The 21391-nt window shown below is 35.8% G+C and overlaps 1 protein-coding gene across 2 annotated transcripts in view; it reads right to left on the reverse strand.

The window, feature by feature from the left end:
* LEMD3 (LEM domain containing 3) overlaps positions 1 to 21391 on the reverse strand; it is a 43482-nt gene that overhangs the window by 8921 nt on the left and 13170 nt on the right. For both annotated transcript variants that reach the window (XM_083860257.1, XM_083860256.1), the window contains exons 2-9: positions 17202 to 17239; positions 14725 to 14791; positions 7455 to 7522; positions 5514 to 5593; positions 5284 to 5432; positions 4574 to 4675; positions 3496 to 3598; positions 3090 to 3268 (exon numbers count right to left, since the gene is read on the reverse strand). In XM_083860257.1, coding sequence (XP_083716383.1) covers positions 3090 to 3268; positions 3496 to 3598; positions 4574 to 4675; positions 5284 to 5432; positions 5514 to 5593; positions 7455 to 7522; positions 14725 to 14791; positions 17202 to 17239 — 786 coding nt within the window. The remainder of the gene's footprint in view (positions 1 to 3089; positions 3269 to 3495; positions 3599 to 4573; positions 4676 to 5283; positions 5433 to 5513; positions 5594 to 7454; positions 7523 to 14724; positions 14792 to 17201; positions 17240 to 21391) is intronic.

The raw sequence follows: 21391 nt of genomic DNA on the forward strand, positions 1-21391 counted from the left end.
TGAAATTGAGTTTTCTTGCAATAGTTAAGAGTATAATTGTGGTTTGGGGGGTTTTTGTTTGCTTTTGTTTAGAGAAAGGATTATGTTCTCACAAGCCAGGGAGGAGGGGTGTCATTCACGAAAGGTAACAGGTTATCTTCCATGCTGCAGGATGAAATATCACCCCAGATGTGGTACTTCAGAGAACCTCTTTATCTCATCTCCAGAGCTGTCAAGGAACTTTAGCTTCTACTGTTAGCTTAGCTACACTGCAGCCCTGCCCACCTAGTTTTCTTCAGAGCTGATGTGATACGACAATTGTATCCATTCTTTCAAAAGCACACTGAACACACCAGAATTGTGGGGTTCTCTCCTCTGATTTAATAAAATCACTTGACATGATCAAGGTTGTTTCTCAATTGACTATTCTCTTGTACATTGTTTTCAAAACATGGCATTCGTCCATCCTACAGTGAGTTTACCTACCCTTTTCTTCTTAACAAATACATCTACTGTATCCAGTAGGTAATATTTCAAACGGATGGCACCAGAATTTATTCTGACTCAGAAAAAAAAAAAAAACAAACAACAAACCAAACTGTCAAAACACAGGCTGCATCCTGAAGGACTGGACAAAATGTCACAGTGATGCTTTAACATGCTGCTAACAGACAGCAGAAATTAGATCTCATGCTAGCTAAAGGTCCCACAGTTTAAATGCACATTATCATTCACGGACACCCTTGTATACACCAACAGGCCTTTCTGAAAAGGGTTTTTCTTCTCCAATTGCACATGCTCAGGTGCTGCTTTCTGCTAAAGAGCCCTACCAGATCTCAGATGGTTAAAAATTTGCAACCTGGAAATTTATCCACAAGATTCAGACCCAAGAATTCATTATGATTTTCTATATGCTGAGTCTGTTCAGGGCATAGCAGTCTTGAAGAGTATTTAGATTCTACATTCAAACATCAGAACTGGAGTATGAACTTAAATTTCACTGAATGCATACTTGCAAGAAAGGAAGAAAGTGACACATACATGTAGAATTCCTAACATCAGGAAAGAAATAGCTGTGCAAAAAGCATAAGACTTATACAACAGAACTGTTTCCTACAGTCATTCAAACACAAGGAGTGCAAAATAGAAAGAGCCTTTGCATACGAACATTGCCTTTGCCTGCTGACTGTCAAGAGCCCAAATAACTCATTGTCATTTCAGCCACCCTATTTCCACACCTTTCTGTTAGAAGCGAAGTATGCAATTTCAGTTCTTCAAAGATCTTTGCTAAATTTCAAACATAACAGGAAAACAAGGAAAATTGCCATTAAAAGGACTGTGACAGAATGTATTTTTTCCTATTCAATAGAAAACAGGGAGTCTTAAGTACATACTCTAAGCAACATACAGATAAAAGGCACAGCCGAGAGATAAAGTTATTCAGTCCATATTTGCAGTATGCTGAAGTAGGTATCAGATGCTCAAATTGGGATAGTATATAACTATAAACTACTACAACTGTTTTCTTTTTAGGAAGTTCTGGAGACCACTGTTCTGTTTACATTCTTGAATGTATATTACAGGTAGCAAAACACCACCTGAGCTAGCACACACTGAAGCATCTCCAGGTAAGGAGAATCCAATCAGATTTTTCATACAGGACAGAATATCATGGAGTGATTTATACTGCAATCAAACAGGACAAGAAAAACTGAGAGCAAATGAGTAGTAAATTAGAGCATGATGTTTCCCAGCCTGCATTGAACAATACACTATGTAGAAGATTCAGATTTATAATACATATATATAGCTTACAAAAGCTGTGTTCAGTGTGAGTGTTTGAAATTCAGTTGTGGCAGTACCACAGAGATGGAACAGAAACAGCTGTTGACAAAACCCACCATTTCTATATTGCGCCTAAAGCACTTGCACATCCTAATGTACGATGTCCTGGAAAGAAAAGGTTCTGCAATTCTTGGAATAAAGTTCATATACACATCTTACTAATGAAAACTTCAAGAAATTGAGAAATCAAGCAATATGGTTGTCACAGCAGAATGCCACATTAGTACTACTGCAAAACACAGACCGTCAAGCCTCTAGTAGCATTCACATGGTATTTTTAAAAAAGCAGCCCTCATTTACAATGAATTATTTAAAATGGGAAAACCAATGCTAAAACCAGTAGTATAAGTTTGAGAAGTATATAATGATATTAGTTACTTTCACACTCAGGCAGAGGTAGAAATGACCATTTTTTTTAATAGCAAACCAGAATTCAAGTCCTATAGTTTTAATTTTTCATTGACCAAAAAAAAAAAAAAAAAGAGCAAAATAAAACCTGAAGCTTAACATGAAGAAAGGGAGAAAGAAAACAAACCAGGAAAATATGACCACTGCAGACATACAACTGCAAACCTACTAGATTCTTGCCACTTGGTTTCGTGATAAAACTGAAAAGTGACTGACCACTGTAAAATCCATGTATGACAAACTGCATTCTCTATTAAAGCAAATGCTTTACACCACAGTTTGAAAAACAAATGCAGTGTAGAGAAACATTTATGGCAGAGTTAGAATATCTAACACTACTAGATGTTCCAAATGCACATTTTCCTAATTGAGGAATTTTTTGTCCTGGCAGTTTCCATTTCAAAATAAACATCACTTCCTCCTAACTTTGTCTTTAGGCACTTTATTGACAACAGCAGGAAACTTAAGTCTGCAAGATCCAATTTACCTGCTGTCAGATACAACCAATTACATGGCTTCCAGTAAGTGTAAGGCATGTCAGAATTTGACCAACTAAGGAGTATTTTCTTTTAAATTAATGAAATGGAAGAAGTAACTCACTTCAGCTAAAGACCCACTGCATATTTCTGCAGTAGCTATAATAGAAAAGCTCATTTCTCTTGAAAACAAGCCAGACACAATGCATCAAAAATTAAGCCCATAGAACAAGATCATGATGAAATAGCACTGACAGTTCACTAACAATCCTTTAAATGCATGAGAGAAAACAAGCCTTTCATGTTCAAGCAGTAGAGTACCCTTTGTAAGTTAGATGCGGAAATTATGACAATTATATCTGTAAAATATATCTTCAATACCTTGGCCTTGCCACACTTTTGACGGTATCACTAATATTTTGTCACAGGCTGCAGAAGGTTGCATCCACTTCCAGACCAAGAACTCAGCACCACCTACTCTTCGTGTCTCTGTACGAACCCTAGATTCATTTGCTGCAAGAAAGTCAACTGCTCTGTTCCAGACTTTATTCATCTTCCTCCTTAAAAATTGAAGCAAGAATTACAAAGTTAGCATTACAACAACCTGCATAGTTGATATCCACCATGTAAGAGAAATCCAATGCTTTTCCTCCCACTTCTGTCAATAGCAATCTCCAAAATATTCCACTGTGCAATCTATTAAGAAATTAAGTTATTTCTATCTGAAATTGACCAATTTTTTTTTTACTGGTTTTCCCTCCTTTCAATACTTTTAGTGAGAACGTACCTGTCCTGAGGTGGTATTAGAGAATCACGCACATGTAAAATTGGCATGTAAGGCTGCAACTCTTTATTTTCTGAACATGCCTCGCTGTGGCTTCTTAGAACATCTGAGGACACCATAAAAAGAAATCAAACTGATAACTATGTAGCTCATGCAAATATTAAGAAAAGTATCACTTCTGGCAATTAACAGCTACTCTGAACACCCTTTCCAATTTCAGTAGTTAGGTTTTTCTGGCATTTTGAAATATCATTTTTTTCAAACCATTCTTAAGGCAAATTAACCAAACAGTGTATCTATGTATCCCAAATAACTTTGAAGTAAAGGAAGAGAGTTCCTACAATTAGTCTAGATTGATACTTTTCAAGTGTTAGCAAAGACAGCCATCTTTGAAAATAAAGTGTTTTCCCTTCCACCTCAACAAAACTTGATTTGCAGACAAAACAGGTAGGCATATGGTTAAAATAGAACACTTTTGATTTGATAGAACGAATTAAGTAAGAGCTTAAAAACTACAAACACAGCCTACTGCAAACACTGTGGCTTCAAGTACAAAGAGGGGATTTCAGAGGTCAGTTACACATACTATTTAGCAATATAATTTCTACTCAAATTAATTAATTAAAAAGCTGCTTTTTCTATGAAAAGCAATTAAGGATGGTATCAATAGCTACCACACGTTTTTGGAGTGGATATTTTTTAACTGAAGTTAGCTGAAAAAACAGATACAGAAAGCAACATGTCACCACACTTCAGTAAAGAAACATTGCATTTATATTTGTATTCCATAGTAGGACGAAATGCTACCAAGTCGATGGCAACTTCAAAGTCATGTTGATGTAATTCACAAATTACAAGCCTTATGTCAAAAGCTTTGATTATGTTTAAAGGATGGGGTATTTAAAAACAAAAACAAAAAAAAAAAAAAAAAGAGAAACAAACACATGGGTCATACTGGACCAAGAACTCTAACAGCATAACAACCAGAATACAGGCAGAAAGAAAACTGAATTAATGCCAGTACTTCAAAGCTTATACAAAGCTGATACAGATACATCAGACACAACTGAACAAGCCATACCTATGATTTTCACCACCATATCATACATCTGCTTTGTTTCTTCTTCCTCCTTTGCCCAACGGTATTTCATGTAGTGTAAGACTCCCCAAACCATTGCTATACCTGCATTAATATGCATAATACTCTTTAAACAGTATTACAGCATTGAATATTTAACAAAGTTTACAGGGCATACTTCAGAAATATACTAGACTACCTAATAAGCAGAGTATATTCTAAAACTAGTGAAATACACTCTACTTGCTGTCTGTATTTCATACTCTAACACAGAAACACAAATTCTTCCACTTGAAAGAGCAGTTACTTCTAGAAAAACATTTCATTGTTTTAAGAACAGTATCCCAGATCACCTTTTCTGCTGTTACTTTTTAAACTTCCTGGAACAACAATTAAATATCCTCAAAATTAAGGCTATCATCTTTTTACTGAACAGTTTGCTTTTTCTGATCAATTCAACATGGAACTTTTGAAAGCCACAAGATACTGCTCTGGCGGGGAAAAAGATTTCACAAAGAATGAATACGTTCAGCTGACTCCAGAAGCAGATGATAAAAACCAGTGTGGAAATACAGTGGTGCAACAGAACCAATCAAGCCCCAATTTAATCAAGTTTTATGGTTGAATAAAAACTTTCTCTAAACTTGCTTTTCCCCATGCACTTAGACAAATACAAGTTACAACAAAGAAAATTGGCTGCTTTATTAACTTACCCCAAAGCAATATTGATAATCTGTGAGTTACGTTAACAAACGCACGGCGAAAACGACACCTGAAAGACATCTTTGGACTAGTGGATTCCAGATACTTCACATCTGTGACATTGGTGACATCCACCTCATTAGGGTCACTGCTGAGACATCTATTCAAGAATATACAGTACTTATGAAAAAGGATACATTCTCTTAGAAGGAATTAAGTTAAGAAATAAAACACTACTTACTTTATGCCAACATCTTCCCCGCTATTCAAGATCCATTGTAACGATGTGTTAAGTACACTTTCATATTCTGGATCTAAATTCTGTCAAAATACAATATTAATTAGTAACTTCATAAATAACCGGGGAGTTATCATGCCAAAATAAAACTGACATACTGCACAGAGTAGTAGTCAAAACTATATTGTTTTGTTCCTGATTCTTCAGATTTTGAGTAGGTGTTCACTGCATAAAGTAAATCTATTTACGCTGCAAGCAGTTCTCAGACTCACCAGCATCCCTCAAACTAAGGACTATTTGAAAAGCCAGGCCACATTCACCACTTTATTCACAACTCTAACCTAGAGCAAGAAAAAAGAATTCAGCCACTAGGTGGCGATCACTAGAAATCGGCTCCCAGAGTGAAACTCTAACTAGATCCGAACTCTGCTGGAAATGCCTCCTATAAAATGCTCCGTTCTTTTTCAAGAAGCTTGAGTAAAAATAGTTTTAGCAGTTATTCTGAAAAAAATCCGGTGTTTGTAGATCAAGTACTGACATCGTTACATAGACATCGACTTTTTTTTAATTATTTGATATCAACTCTAATAGGATAATGTTCACTGCTATCTGAGCTAAGGCTTTCTATATAGCTCATCTTGCATGTTCTTTTGCAGAAAGATGAAAGTGAAAATGGAAGTTACTGTTGTATTTGAAATTACAGTCCTCCAAGAGTTTTATTTTCATCTTTCCTCTGAACCTCACATTGGCTTAGAATTCAAGCGTAAGTACTTAAGAAAAGACAGTAATGATTTTATTTTATCTTTCAGATTGATGTATTGAAAATTTTATCACTGAACACAAATTCTGCAAAACAACAGTACAGTTAAAAAAGACTTCCTAAAAAGCAACAAATTTAAATTTAATTCTTAAATTTAAGATTCCTAGCAGAGCTATGAAAGTTACGGTAACAGTAAACAGTTATGTCATTCTTTCAGCATAACAGATAGGCAAGACAATCAGCTTTAGGGCATCACCTTAATTTTTTCCACAATGCACTGGCTTTAACAGAGATTATTATTATTGCCAAACCATAAACCAGTGTTAGCAGCTTCTTTGGGATGCTCTAAAGCATTGCCCCTTTTTGTCTGCTGCATAAAAGTTTGCCAAAATGTAAAATTTCTATACATTTGTATATTAAATACATCAGTTTAACTCTGCCCCATCCAATCAAAGAAATCTTACACTCTCTGTCCCTTAAAAGCTTCAAGTAGTTTTCCACTGAAGAGTACACCAATGTGGTCTAAAATAAACCCTACAGCTGTCAAGACAAGGCAAGAGTCATCTTTTATTTGGGGAATGAGGCTGGGGAATGACAGAGAGTGGGATTTCATAATACTGCACAGCGATCAAATTAACAAAAAGGCCTTTTTTTTGACCATTTCTATTTAAAGCATCAATGAATAGCCTCTTCAAACAGCTGCTGCCTGTCAGGCAGCTTGCACAGATCTACACATCAACCTTTCTCCACAAAGAAAGGAAAACAGTATCCTTTTCTACTAAGGTTTAAAAACCAACACAGTGATTTCTGGAGAAGCTTCTAGATATTTGAGGTTTATAAATCTATTATTTTCATGTTGGTCATCTATTTCCATCAATCCAAATAATCTCCTGGTGTTCCAATGAAAGAGAAAAAAGCCCTGCATGTCATTGAAGCACTACTAGCTACACTTTCATTGCAATTAAGTAAGTTTCTTTTACCCTCTCTCTCCCCAGATGCTCACTACATCCCCAAATAAAAATCATATGTAGCATGTATTAAAGTCATCAGTTCCAATCATTTCCAAGTAATATTCGATTCTGAGTCAAATTTTAGTCAATACACTAGACATGAAAACAGGTCTTACAAATTGTAACTTTGACAAATCTTCTATACAATCAATGAAAAATAACTCATTTGCTTACTTTTAAATATGCAGCTGCCTCCTGGACAGTAAGGTTTCTTTGAATAGAGCTGCCACATTCGTGTTCCCCTGGTAAAATGAAAACTTTTATTTCAATCTATTTATTACTGCATTATATAAAATAAAAGCACCTAAACACCAGCTTATGATTGACAAAATTGATACAAGCAGCAATAGCAATACAGTATTCTCACAGGTTCCACTAGAAATATGGGAAAAATCTCTGCACAAATTTCTCCTTCAAAAGAAGTTAAAAAACCCTGATGATTTTCAGAGCTAATAATATGTACAAATCACAGCAATACAATCTCATGTACTGTTCAGAAAGTGTATTTAAGTATTTGCAACAAAAGCAGAACTATAGGTAGCATGAAGAACTATCAGAAGGACATTAGCATAAAAGTTACTGTACCCTGACTCAGCTTCCAGATATTTTCCTTTAACTCTGAAGCCTGTTTTATCTTTTATAGAGACCAAGTTCCAGTTGCAACACATCCATAGTATTTCAGGCACTATGGAGTTACTGCATTTTAGATTGGCCTAATTGAAGTTATTGTGGTAACTCATTGCTTTCCTGAACATGCATAAAATGCCACTATGGCTTGAAATAGACACTTTTACCGTCTCATAATGGTTTTGCAAAGTGTGCAGAAGTAGCCATGAAATAAGGTATTTACATGCATAATCAGTCTTCAGAGCAATGTGCCATCATCTCCCTAGTTTTCTCTGCTAAACTAAAGGTACATGGTTCATGCAAAAACAAAAAAAAGAAGTAGTGAAAGTAGTGACAGTCATATCAACACAAAGCCATACAGAAAAGGAAAAGGTCTAAGACCAGTTTTTCACCTATCACTAGACCATCATTTCTGAAGAACTGTCAGCAGTGGCAAGTCACTTTTTTCCCCATATATTTCTTTAAAAAAAACGTAAATCTTGGCATCTGTAGCTATGCTTTTACAGTGCCAAAACAATAAAATAGGAAACAACAAACCCAGTCTTTCACTGGCTTGGTGTTAGGCCTACCTTACCTTCTTGAATCTATGCCAAGTTGTACTATTCCCAAAGCTATAGCAAGGCTAAGAAAATTTAAGATACTTGTGCTTCTATAAAACATAACCCTTCACTTATATTGGAATATACTTTAAAAAGAGCAATTTTAATTATTAGTTCCCTACACAAACAGAAACATTCAAGGCAATGTGAGCAAAAGTTAGGAAACACTAGCAGGTTATGAAGAAGCACCTTCATGCCTGATTCATTTAGAGTTCCAAAGGAATATGTATTTCTGTGAAGCCAAAGTCCTTCTGAGACTGCTGAAGTTTTGTTCAGTACACTTGAACAGATTTAAGAGAATTTGGCCTTGCAAAAACATTAGTGTAACAGGGATGCTCTTACTGCTGGGATATAGAGAAATAGGAACAGTGTTTTTAAGAGTGCTCTTATGCTAACTGGCCTAGAAATGCTGCTGGAACTAAGCCTGGGTACATGCATGTATTTTCAATCAAGTGCTGAGCAGAAAACTTTACAAGTTGTTTCACTTGAAAATTAGCATGCAACATCTATGACTTTCAAAGTGCCTGAGTCTACTGTAATAGCAAAAATAGACAGATCACTGCTGAAAATGGAAACCACTTTCATATAACCCCACTAATTTTAGAACTCAGCACCTGTATTGGAGCTATGGGCTTTTCTTGTATATAATTTAGGTTTATACAGATTTTTTGGGTTTGTATAGCATAAACTGTACAGCCTGTAATTACATGTGTAATCATCAGTGATTTCATGTTTCAAGATTAGCAGACTTGGAAGAACTATACATCATACTAGTAGTACTAGTACAATCTCTGGTGTAAACATATTGTTTTCAATCTAGACCTGATGGAATAAATACAACAAAGCCAAAACATATCTCTGTAAAAGCCATATGTACAACTTCCATCTGATATTAAGTTGCATGATATGAGCAAGTCTGACAGGTATTCCCTACATTTAAGCCTTTTCTCTTGTTTGGTAAGACCTGAAGTCTTTCTAGGGTCTTTTTAATACAGAGGAAGCACATCAGTCATAGTTTGAACAAAACAGCTTGTGAGAGAAGGGGGATGAGACCCTTCTGCTAAGAAGCTTTTTTGTTGTTGTTGTTGTTTTAATTATCTAGATAAGCAGAAAAGCCCTATTATAAAATAAATGAGAGAGAATAAAAAGGGTGAGGTTAATACACAGACAAGAAAGCAAACCAAACACACAAGCAGGAGACAGATTGTGAAAAATATGAATTCTTAAAAACAAGTTTCAGGGTTCCTGTTGGATTTTCCACCTTTTGAGAACACAACATTACCTTTTACAACAGGTCAAAAGCTCTCTTAGGTAGGGAACTACTGAATTACTTTAGTAGTTTTAAATGCTAATCTTATTTGCTTTCTTCCAAGAATTATGTTTATGCAGCACCCAGACAGCTTCTGGTCTCATCTTCAGAAACCAGCAGACAGTTTCCTCTTAGTCCTGCTGCTGAAATTTTTTTCAAACTGTATTCCCTCTGAACAAGTTTAACAATTAAAAACACGTTTGCTACCTGGCCTCTGACAATGTCTAAGGCCCATCAGTTCAAATTTCCCTCAAACAATAGTGGGGTAGGAGAGAGAGAGGAATAAAAATCACCTTCTCTTGTCTCCCAGCTCAAAAAAAGTAAGCTAATCAGAGTTATGGAGTTTCAGTCTTGTACAAAAAGCTATTGGAGACACAGCTTCTCATTCCAACACATCTTTTGCTAAAAACCATTTAACAGCTTTCTTCTGAGAAACTCATCAATTTGAAAGCTTGCAGAAAGTTAGGCATTTCACAAGTCAGACAACCTTCTGTTTTACTGCAGCAGCAGGATATTCCTATATGCCATTTCAGTCACTGCGTTAGCTAATAGTTCTGCAAATGAAGGTTTACTTTGAATAACTTTGGTGCAATCATTAACCACTTGGCCTGGAAACCCACTTTCCATAGTCTGAGCCAAAAATGTTTCCCAACTGTTCCATTTGAGGCCCTATATTCAGGAATAAAACTGAAGCACAGGCAAAAAAACTTTATACAAGTCTGCTGCAAGATACATCTGAGCTCTTTGTAAAAATTGCCCCTCTGTTATAATGTCTGCTGTGAGCTTACAGAAAGCATGGATCTTGGAGCTTAAACTTTCCTTGGGCACCCACCACTGATCTCAAGAGCAAACAAAGAACCTTTCCATTTGCTTTTGTAGGGAGGCAAAAAGTAGCACATCCCAGCAAGGATCACAAAACTACACTTCAGCTTATGTTAGTGTATTTGGGCAAGCCACTTAAGAAGTCGAATTCTTCTAGAAATACTACCAAAGAGCAACTAAAGCCTCAGTTCTAAAGAAATATTTATTATGTCTCAACTGATTCTAATACAGAAACCAAGTTAGATCATCTTTTCCATGCAGGCTAAAATATTTAAAACTGACTTTCATTTAGGCATTTAACTTATGAGCTGCAGAATATGCAGGCAACAGAAATGTCCAGAATTTTGAAGTATTTGCTTTACGCCATAAATAATTTTCTCATTTGGTAGCAAAATAGTGGAAATCTAATATTTCAAGGAAGACACAGATTTTGCACAGATCTCTAGCTTATATCTTGATATGATATGGCCACCAATACAAACTGCAAGCAGTTTGCAAGTATACAAGACATTTGTTTAGTAGGTCTCATGTTTTCAGATTCCTTGCAGCACAACACTAAAGTGGGGAGCTCAAAAAAAGCAGAAGCAGACCAAGAGCAAGTGAGAATGCCCAATCTCCCAAAGGCAAATTCAATAACACTCAATAAATTCAATAAGCTCAATAACACCGCAGAACACCAGAACTTGCTAAATAGCTGTTCAATCACTGGTTGGAAACAGCACAGTATGGATTACCTGAAAAACTAAAGATTAGAGAGAATGACAGAACAGAGAGCCTGTGACAGCCATCACATACAGTAGCTGATACTTGAAATTAATATTAAGTAACTTTAGGTGTTTTGCCAGGATTTTCTTCCAGCCATGCATTTATCAGGAATGGCTGATAGACCAGCCATTCACCCCTGCATCTCAAGGATCTGTGAAAAGAAGGAAACTGTCTAAATCTGATAGACTGTCACACTGAAGAATTCCAGGCAAAAGAAATGGCTACCTAAAAAATCCTTTATCTACAAGAAAGGGTCATAGCCATGGGCAGCCAGTTGCTTCTTGTGAATATAGTGGCTAGATTTATTCATTTTGCAAGTCTGACTGAAAATGGATGTGATCTATTGAAGTGTCTCCATGAAAGACCAAGATATCCAGTAATTAACATATGGTGAAGTAACTCTAATTTTTTAAAAGCAGATATTTTGGTTTAGCAGAAAGTGTTGAGTACTGAAATATATACTGTTTATAAAAAGCTGCTGTTTTGAAGAATGGCTAAACAATTCAAGACAAGAACATGGGAACACAAACTTCAACTCAAGGGAGAAGCACACTCTGCTCATCCAGTTCTGTTTCCTGTGAGACAAAAATTACTCACCCTAGATTTATCAGACTAGTAATTCAGAGAACAGTGATGCATTAAAGGCAATCTATTTTTATATCAGATAAATAAATAATTCAACATCATATTGGAGCACCACAGTTCAGAATAGGTATCTACAGTTGGAACATACATGAATTCAAAATTAATGAACTGTTACTCTGACATTTTCTTCCTTAAAAAAACTTCATGCTGTACCTTCTAAAATAAAAGTCCCATCACTTGCTCTCCATTTGAACTTGACAAGGGAAGAAACTCGATCAGTAAAAATAATAAGTCTGCTTTATTAAACAGAGCTAGAAACCAAACTTTGAGGGCAACCATCCTGATGGTAGTCAAGATGTGGAATAAAGCTTAGCAGAACAGACTACTTCAGTTTCCAGCCTGCCTTTTTAATATTAATAGTTACAACATGAACAAATGATTCATAGCCAAGTATGAAATGAGAGAAACTTTTCCAAGTATGTGACAGAGAGACCTGAAAGGCACCACTTTGACTAAATCTATATTCCTTAACTTCTCCTTTGAAGTGGTGCACTGTGCACAAGATCAACACTCCTAAATCCTGCACCTCCCTTGCAGCTTCCTCTGTTTTATGCCTTTTAAACTTCTTCCAGATATTGTGCCAGGTCTACAGCAATAAGGTATTCAAAAACTGATGGCAGACATCTTCCTCTAGTATCCTAAGGAACTTGGCATTGAGGAGAATTTCTGTCTAAGTAGAGATGGATTAGGTCCTTCTTCAAACTGTATGAAAGCTACTCTGCTGAGCAGCCAGGTAATCTCATATTACAGCCCCAGTCTGGAGTACCACCTAACCAGAAAGGATAGTTATCTTTTTCGAAAGGAAGCATTTGAAGATTCGTCTGGCCAGAAACAGACTAATAGAGAATAATGCATCTTTGAGACCTGATGAAGCAAGTAGTTGTCTTGGAGCATACCAATTCCTCCTCATAAGGCAGACAGGTAAAGATTTATATGCATCTATGTGCACTGAAGTAAGCCCCAGCTAATACAGAAAAGTCCCTTTCTTTTCACAGATCCATGTACCAAACCTTTTTATCCATGCAAGTACATTGTTTACTGTATGGCCCTCGGAGGGCCAGATGACACACTGAACAAACAGCAAGCGGTTACACTCTTCAAAAGACAGAGGGAAAAAGCATGACAAAGATCTAAGCAAGGAAAAGCAATAATCACCTTGATGCTCAGCTACAGTATTGTCTGTGTCAGAACACAAAGTTGATTACGAGACTGGAGCATCTCTCTTATGAGGAAGACTGAGGGAGCTGAACCTGCTCAGCCATGAGAAGAGACAGCTGAGAGGGGACCTCATCAATGTCTATAATTATCTGAAGGGAGGGTGTCAAGAAGATGGATCCAGACTCTTCTTGGTGGTACCCAGAAATAGGACAAGAGGCAGTGGGCAGAGACTGAAGCACAGGAAGTTCTACCTAAACATGAGGAAGAACTTCTTTACTGTGCAGGTGACTGAGCACTGGAACAGATTTGCCCAGAAAGCAGGTGGAATCTCCCTTGCTAGAGATGTTCAAGAACAGTTTGGATGCAATCCTTCGCCATGTGCTCTGGGATGACCCTCCTTGAGCAGGGAGGTTGGCCCAGATGACCCACTGTGATTCCTTCCAACTTGACCCATTCTGTGATTCTCTGATGTAAACAAACCAAAATGTATGGGGTTTGTCCAAATACCTATTTTATTCACAGGAGACACTGTAAATGCATGGAAACAAAATGCTTCTGCAGGAAGATAGATTACTGTTGCAATTTAAAGAGTATTACAGAGCTGCTCAAATTTCTCACACATTTCCTATACCACCTTGACATATTACATTGTCAGCTTCATATCTGACACAGAGCTGTTTCCACAGTTTTTCGTGTTTGCAAAATGTCTGTAGCACCTGATAATAATGAAAAAGCCACCTTGGTAAAACTTGCTGAAGCAAAACAAATAGTTGGCACAAAGACCAATAAGACCACCTGAACACATTATAGGTTAAATATGCAAGGTTGATAAAAACAGCTTAATAGTCATGACACAGACTCAGCTGTAACTCTCATTCACCAGATCCCAAAGTTATAATCACAGCCTTAACTTCACCATTTCCTGATTGTGATGTGTAAGTACATGTGCAGTTTAAAGTTGTGTTCCTTATGACTCTAGATAAAAACACCCCATTTTTTACTTTGAATATTCAATAATACTATCCCTAAACACCAACTCTGACACATTACAATATGCAGCACTTTTTATTATTATATAACTCATACGGTTTAAGTTGGACATTTTGTCTAACAAGGCAATCTTGTTCAACCACTACTGTTTACTTTATTAGTAACCATTTTATCACTGTTGCAAAATATTTTGATTTTCACCACAGTGAATTAACGACCTTTAAGAGACCCACACAGTGCTCTTTACATATAGCAAATTTAATTTAAGCCTTTTAACAAAATCAAGTTTATAAAGTATTAAGACATTGGGTCAAAAACTACACAGGGTCAAAATTTTCAAGAGCCTTTGTCATTAGCAACAAAAGGTGGTACACTGGTGGAAAAAGACAGCGTAGGTGAACTAGAAACAGGATTTCAAGTTTCCCAAAATGGAACTCTAAATGGCTATCAGGGACCCAGTTATTGCAAATCACTATCTGAGCACAGACTTTTTTGTAGCTGTTACACCACAATATTTTTTAAGTGTTACCTGCTACTTGTGCCAATTTATCATGAAGTGCATACAAGCTCTTCATCATGAGACTTATTTCATTTTCCTAAAATGAGAAAAACATATTTACATTAAAACAAGCAGTATTACAGATGTATTTTTTTCCATTTATCCCCAAAATCTTCATATACCTTAAGGAAAAAACCAAAGGTTTGCACAAAGCTGTAATGTCTCACACATCAACAATGACACAGGCAATAGATTTTCAATCCAGATATTCACTGAATTTTCAGATCTTGACTGAAGCAAAACTAGATTGGAGCTTGCATTCTGATGGATCTGCCAGTTAAAACCAAAAAACTCTCAGTAGTATTTTGATACTACTGAGAGATTAGTGAAATTACTCAAAAGAAGTCTGTTTTGTTTGGGGTGGATTTTTGATAGCTACTACATAAAAATAAAAGTTTTATTATTTATAAATGTGCAGTGACATTTTATACAAGCCACACTAAAGTACCATCTGGCCACATTCCAGCATAAAATTCAGAGCAAAGGAAGATTTTTGTTGTCTACCTTCAAACGACAGTAATTTTATTTTTAAAAAACAAACAAACAAACCACCCCCACCAAACAAAAAGCCAAAGCAAAGCACACCAGAAACCTGTGGACTATCTTGCTGATACTTCCTGCATACACCATAATACAAAAAGCCTAATTCCCAGAACAAGCATGAATAGATGATGTCATATAATTGCTGTTTACAGGGGAGTTAAACTTATCAAGATATTGAGCAATTTTATTTACATATAACCAGGACCATTTTATTTTAGAAGGAATTATTCAAAACACAAAGAACATGCAATTAAATACACATACAATTACATACACTAAAGGCTATTCTGAAACACTGAAGTTTTATCAAATGGCTAACACTAGAGCTTTCATTCAAAAAAATATTCAAAAAAGTAATTTTCCAGCTTGTGCATATGCATATACTCAGTTTGGAAAAAAAATAACTATATAAGCTTTAATTCCTTGATGCACTAGCACTATTGCCATAATTTAAAAATGTGAATACTCCAGGTTTTTTTTCCGTAAGAAAATTGCTACCAGAAAAGCAAAATACTTCTTTCATTGATCAAACAATGGACAAGTTATTTCCCAACAATGCTATCAACAATTACCAGCATCACCTCTCCCTGTTCTGGTACTACAAAACCATCACTGGCATTAAGTTGATGTAGTTGATACTCCTCAGGAAACTAACCAACCTTATTAACTAATTTCCTGGCCAGAAAACACTGTGAATGGCAGAAGAAGAAAATCAGTCCTCCAGTGCGCGCACACACACACGCACACAAGCAGTAGTACTTCAAGTTCTATATATTTGCCAGTACGTACACTCATGACTTCACTAATAGCTACATTGAGGTGAACATGAGAAATATTACTGTGACCAATTTAATCTAATTAATGGTTGGACCACATAAAAGAAGGAACTGAACAGTATAATCTTTGTAGCTAACAATCAAGCATGCAATAGGATTACTACAGAACAGTGCAGTAGAAACAGGAGAAAGTAACATACAGGACAGGTTCTCAGGCTGAGTCCAGTGCACACAATGCATTCTATGCACTAGTAAAGTAATTTTGAAAGAATCCCCAGAATCTGCCTCAAGAAATTTACTTTGTTCAAGAGATCCAAGAAACCAGCCAAGGCTACCCACTTAATACGCAATTATTCACTTTCGGAGAGTTCAATCCTAGACACACAGAAACCCAACAATCCATCAAACAAAAAATCCAAATGCCGGACAGTAAACCAAAAAAATGCCCCCCCAAATCCTCCACAATTATCTTGCAATACTTGCTTATATTGATTATTGATTATTATACTTGCTTATATTGATCTGCCTAACAAAAGCAGATCACTATGTTTACAATTCAAATCAAAAGAAAGAACCACCTGAATGCATGCTGCACAACTAAAAACAATACAGATAGCTTCAATGGTGACATCTCAAAAATGGCTTGCCTGATACTTCAGATAAAAAAGTGAATATAGGAACAAGTAACAGAATGAAATCAAAGTGAAAAAGACAATTTTTAAAATCCATTTTGAAGGGCTTTAACCCTTGCTCTTCTATAGCACTAAATAAGATCCTGGGGTTTCATATTAATCTCTTACCAGCTGTGCTTTCAAGGTTGAGAAGTCAAATGGCAACAGTAAGTGAAAAACTGTTAAATTTAGTCTTAAAATTTACAACACTCTTTCCTTTTTACAACACAAATTATGTACTATTTTCATTGTATATGAAGCAACCAGCATGCCACAGCCAAATCTTGTAATCCTATTTATATTCCCCAAGACAAAAAAGAAATTAAAACATCAGTTACAAGTAGTGCATTTATTTCCTGAAAGTTATACTAAAATTGCATCCTCCTGAACAGATCTATACTGTTTTTATACAATCGTGTGACAGATTAAAATATCAATGTTAAGTGGTTTTACTTACTTGTATTTTTTGGAGTTCTTCACTAAAGGGATCCTTAACTGTCAAAAAAAAAAAAAATTAAAAAAATTAATTCACTCTAGGATCTGAAAATACTAAACAGGTATACCAACATTGTAGCTTTATGACAACACTGTAATAGTTAAGATAAAAACAAGGCCAATAATAAGACAAATAACAAAGAGACATCTATTAACCTTTGCCCTAACTCTGCATTTGATAATGCAGTATAGCAGCATTTAGGTTAAACCAGAATTTTGCATGTCAACACATTTCACAGCTATTTCCTTACAAACAAAACTGTGCTTGCCATTTGCCAAACTCTTGCTTTAATAACTCAATTGCTTTGAAATAATTTGAATGTTTTACATTTTAGTGGACATTTCAAAAAAGGAAAACCCACTTTTTACTACCCACTAATACATACAACAAAGCTCTACAACTCAGCATTTTCTTTTAACAAGAGTGAGACGACACACTGAGAGCTCATGCACTCCCATGCATATAGGTATCCACAAAACATCAAGAGCTGCCCACCCAAGAGTAGATTGATTGACAATATCTTGATTTCTGAACCACAACCATGCTTAAACTGATCAGTTAATTTAGTTATAAATGAGAAATATAAGAGAAATATAAAGGCTGACAGATCAAATTCATGGCAAGATTTCTCATTTAGGAGAAATAGAGGATATACAAAGAAACTAAGGATCAATTTATGAGACAGGGTTCTCAGCCTTAGTCAAGTGTAAGCGAATATGGATAAGAAACAAACAAAAAAAATCCTTTTCTAAGAAAAAACCTAATTATTTGTAAAATAATGTGATTTTTATTAACTGTATGACCTGCAGTAGCACTCTTGTCAGCAGACAAATGTTGATCTGCTTCACCTTAGTTTTGAAAAGAAGTTTGAAGTAGAAACGCGTACCCTTTCTTTGCTCCTACATGTAGTGATGGTAAGAGTCACATTCCTATGGTTACAACCAACAAATGACAACGAAAATGCTTTCTAAATGAAGAAGGCTTGACTCTCTGTAACTTTGCAAACAAGTTTATCCATGTGCTTGAGCTCAGAAAAAAATGAAGCATGTTACCTACCCAATAAGCCCTTCAGCTTCTTCTGATACAGCAAATGGAAAAAAAAAAACCCAAACCAAACCAAAACCACCCAAACACAGGGACTGGTTTTCAAAGACATCCAAATATTGTATTCAGCTATAAGATTAATTAAAGCTGATAGACGCAGATGTTGAAAACTCTTGCAAACCAAGTCCTACAGCACTTCACAATTTCATTCTATAGGTCCAAATTCACAGCCACTGCTTACTGGATTATCAAGCTACCAACTTTAAAAAGTTTTATGTATTTAATTCATTAACTCAACCCACCAACCCAGCATACTAAACGTTCAATCTAAACAGGCTAAAATAGGATTAAACACCTAGTTTGATTGTTATCTAGACAAGGATAATTACAGACTCCAGGGTCAATCTTACTGAGCATACACAAAATCTTGATTGAGTAGTGGCTTTGGATTGGAAGGGGGATACAAACACAAGACACAAGAGTGCAAAGATTTCAGTATACCTGACTAACATATTTTAGCACTGATGAAAGCCATGAAACAAACACTTATGCAACATTTCTATGCCTGCAAAGACCCACACCGAAAACAGTCACCTGAAATTCTAGATATGCTAGGGCAGTCCCACAGTTAAGTGGAGGCTCTGGTGGTGGTTAGACTTTTCCAGCATCACAATCCCAGTGTAAAACACATTTGGGCAACTTCATACTTACATAAATTAACACCTTGAATTTATTAAGCAAGTCAGATGAGATGTTAATGTTTGGCTCTCCTTCACAAATACATAGTGGTTACAATGACCAAGAATACCAACCACTTCTTCAAAATTACCTATCACAAAAATTAAACAATCTTTAAAACTCCTTATTTTAACTGATACGACAGGATTTCCATGAAATCCCTCTGAAGTTAGTGATTGTTATAGTTAACCAAAAACTAAAGTACATTTTATATATGATGCCACTTAGTTTACTATGACTGATGCCTGAAGAGGCAAGTATGCAAAATGCAACTGCAGCAATTTATCAGCTGCCTATGCAATTACAACTGTTAATCAGTCTGTATTTATTTACCACAATTAATTTGAGTTAATAAGGCCACTCCTTAACTTCTTCAGTAACTCCTCTTTCAAATACACCCTTCTTTCATTTGTCCAGAACCTAAGCTCTTACCAAATCCTCCCACATGCTCCAGTCACAGATGTAAAGTCTTCACCTACTCCAACACGTCTAAGGTATTTCAATATATTACATCAGCATTCTTGGTTCAAAAGCTTTCTTGACAGTTCTTAGAATATGGAACCATATTTGTAAGAGTGATAAATCTTATTCTACCAAACTAAACATTAAATTAATAAGATTTTAATCTGAACATATACTTCCAAGGCTCCTCAAAAAGGGTTTGAGGCCTTTACCATGCAACAACAGCCAGCCTTGAAAACAGCCTATCAAGCTCACATTCTAATGGAGTTCAGAGAACAAATTACCATCTACTTACGCTACAAAGTTAAAACATGTATCCTTGTACCAGAGGAGGGAGAAGTAAGACTATTCAGTCCTTCTATAATACTCATGCCACCTTCACTACATTCCTGTTTCACATTTCAGAGTTCTCTTCCTCCTTGCTAGAAAAACTACCTCTGAACATTTCTGCAGCTCTATGTTCCTCCTAACATTTTAAGGTGACATTTTTAACAGAACCATTGTAATGTCATAATCTATTTCTGAATGATCAGATAATTTGATTTTATAGATGAAAAAGCAAAATTCCAATGAAACTTTAAGGAGCTGTAAAGCCAAAGCTGCAGAAATAAGAATGATCCTAATTAACCTGTAAGCATCTTTTTTCTCAGTGTGATGACACAAAGCATCAAATCCCATTCACCCAAAGGATTCAGAGACTGTGCTCTACAACGTATACCTCTAAGTTAGCAGCTTCTGCATAAGCAAGAACGTTCCTCCCTGCAAGTACTCTTCTCTTCCTCATTCACCATGCCACAAGCAGACCAACCCCAAAACAGAAGCATTAACATTTCCAAAATCTGTCTTACAAAGATGTGTTCTGTAAGCAGATAACCTAATGCTTTCCATCAGATTTTTTTTTTCCTCTTAAAACAAATACATTAGCATAACGTACTGCTGCCAGAGGAAGAAACACTATTAGAAGTACTGCTATCTGAAATGGGCCTTTAGCCCAGCCTTTTTCTACATTATCTCAAAAACAAGTTTTCAATAATTTTACAACCCAAGTATTTTCTACATCGGCTAACAGATCTGTAACTTTTTCTAAGTCTAGGATCAAGGTCTGACTTCATCCAGGGACATACTGTGCATTATTCTACCAAGAATAATTCCAAAACATTGTTTCTCAAAACTCTTAAACCTTAAAATCCCAGAAAAATACCAAACAAACAAGTTATTGCATAAAATGTTATTCCAGATCTTCATATTTCAAGCTTCTTAAATAAAATAATCCAGCCTTTATTTTCCTGTCTGCAGTTTTTCAATGCTCAAAACAGACAAGTGGTTTTGAACGACCTTCCAGCTCCGTATTTCTCTAATTCAGGTAGAAACTACTTAAAGCCAATAGGCTAAATCTCTCTGCTTTGATATTAAGACACCAAATCATTCAGCAATCCCTTCACTACAGATCATCTTTGTGTGTTTTGGAAATGGTTTTTGTATTTCTAAGTGAGTACCCCATTATAGTTTGAATAATCCTTGGCCCTGTCCATTTTAAAGAGCAGCATAATGTGGCACAAGGATTAGCAAACTTTACAAACGGCTGAACCTTTCCTTAACATCTAGTCACTTTTTCAACTGGCCAAAGTTTAAAGTGCTTTTATTGATAATTTTTCCAGCCAATATAATTTTAATTAATTCTGTCTGTGAGTAAGTGATGTAACATCTGACGACATAACCAAAAATTTCATGTTGTCCACTTTTTTTGACAAAGTCCAAATTCCAAAAGAATTTAAACAATCATATTTGTGATACACACTTTAGACACATTTTCTATCAGTGCTGAAAATAAAAGTCTTCATTATTTTATGTAAAAGAGCATGACCTACAAGAATTTCTCTCTGGAGTTTTTCACTACTTAAACAAAA

This window comes from Zosterops lateralis (assembly GCF_965231275.1).
Source record: "Zosterops lateralis genome assembly, chromosome: 4".
Lineage (NCBI taxonomy): Eukaryota > Metazoa > Chordata > Aves > Passeriformes > Zosteropidae > Zosterops > Zosterops lateralis.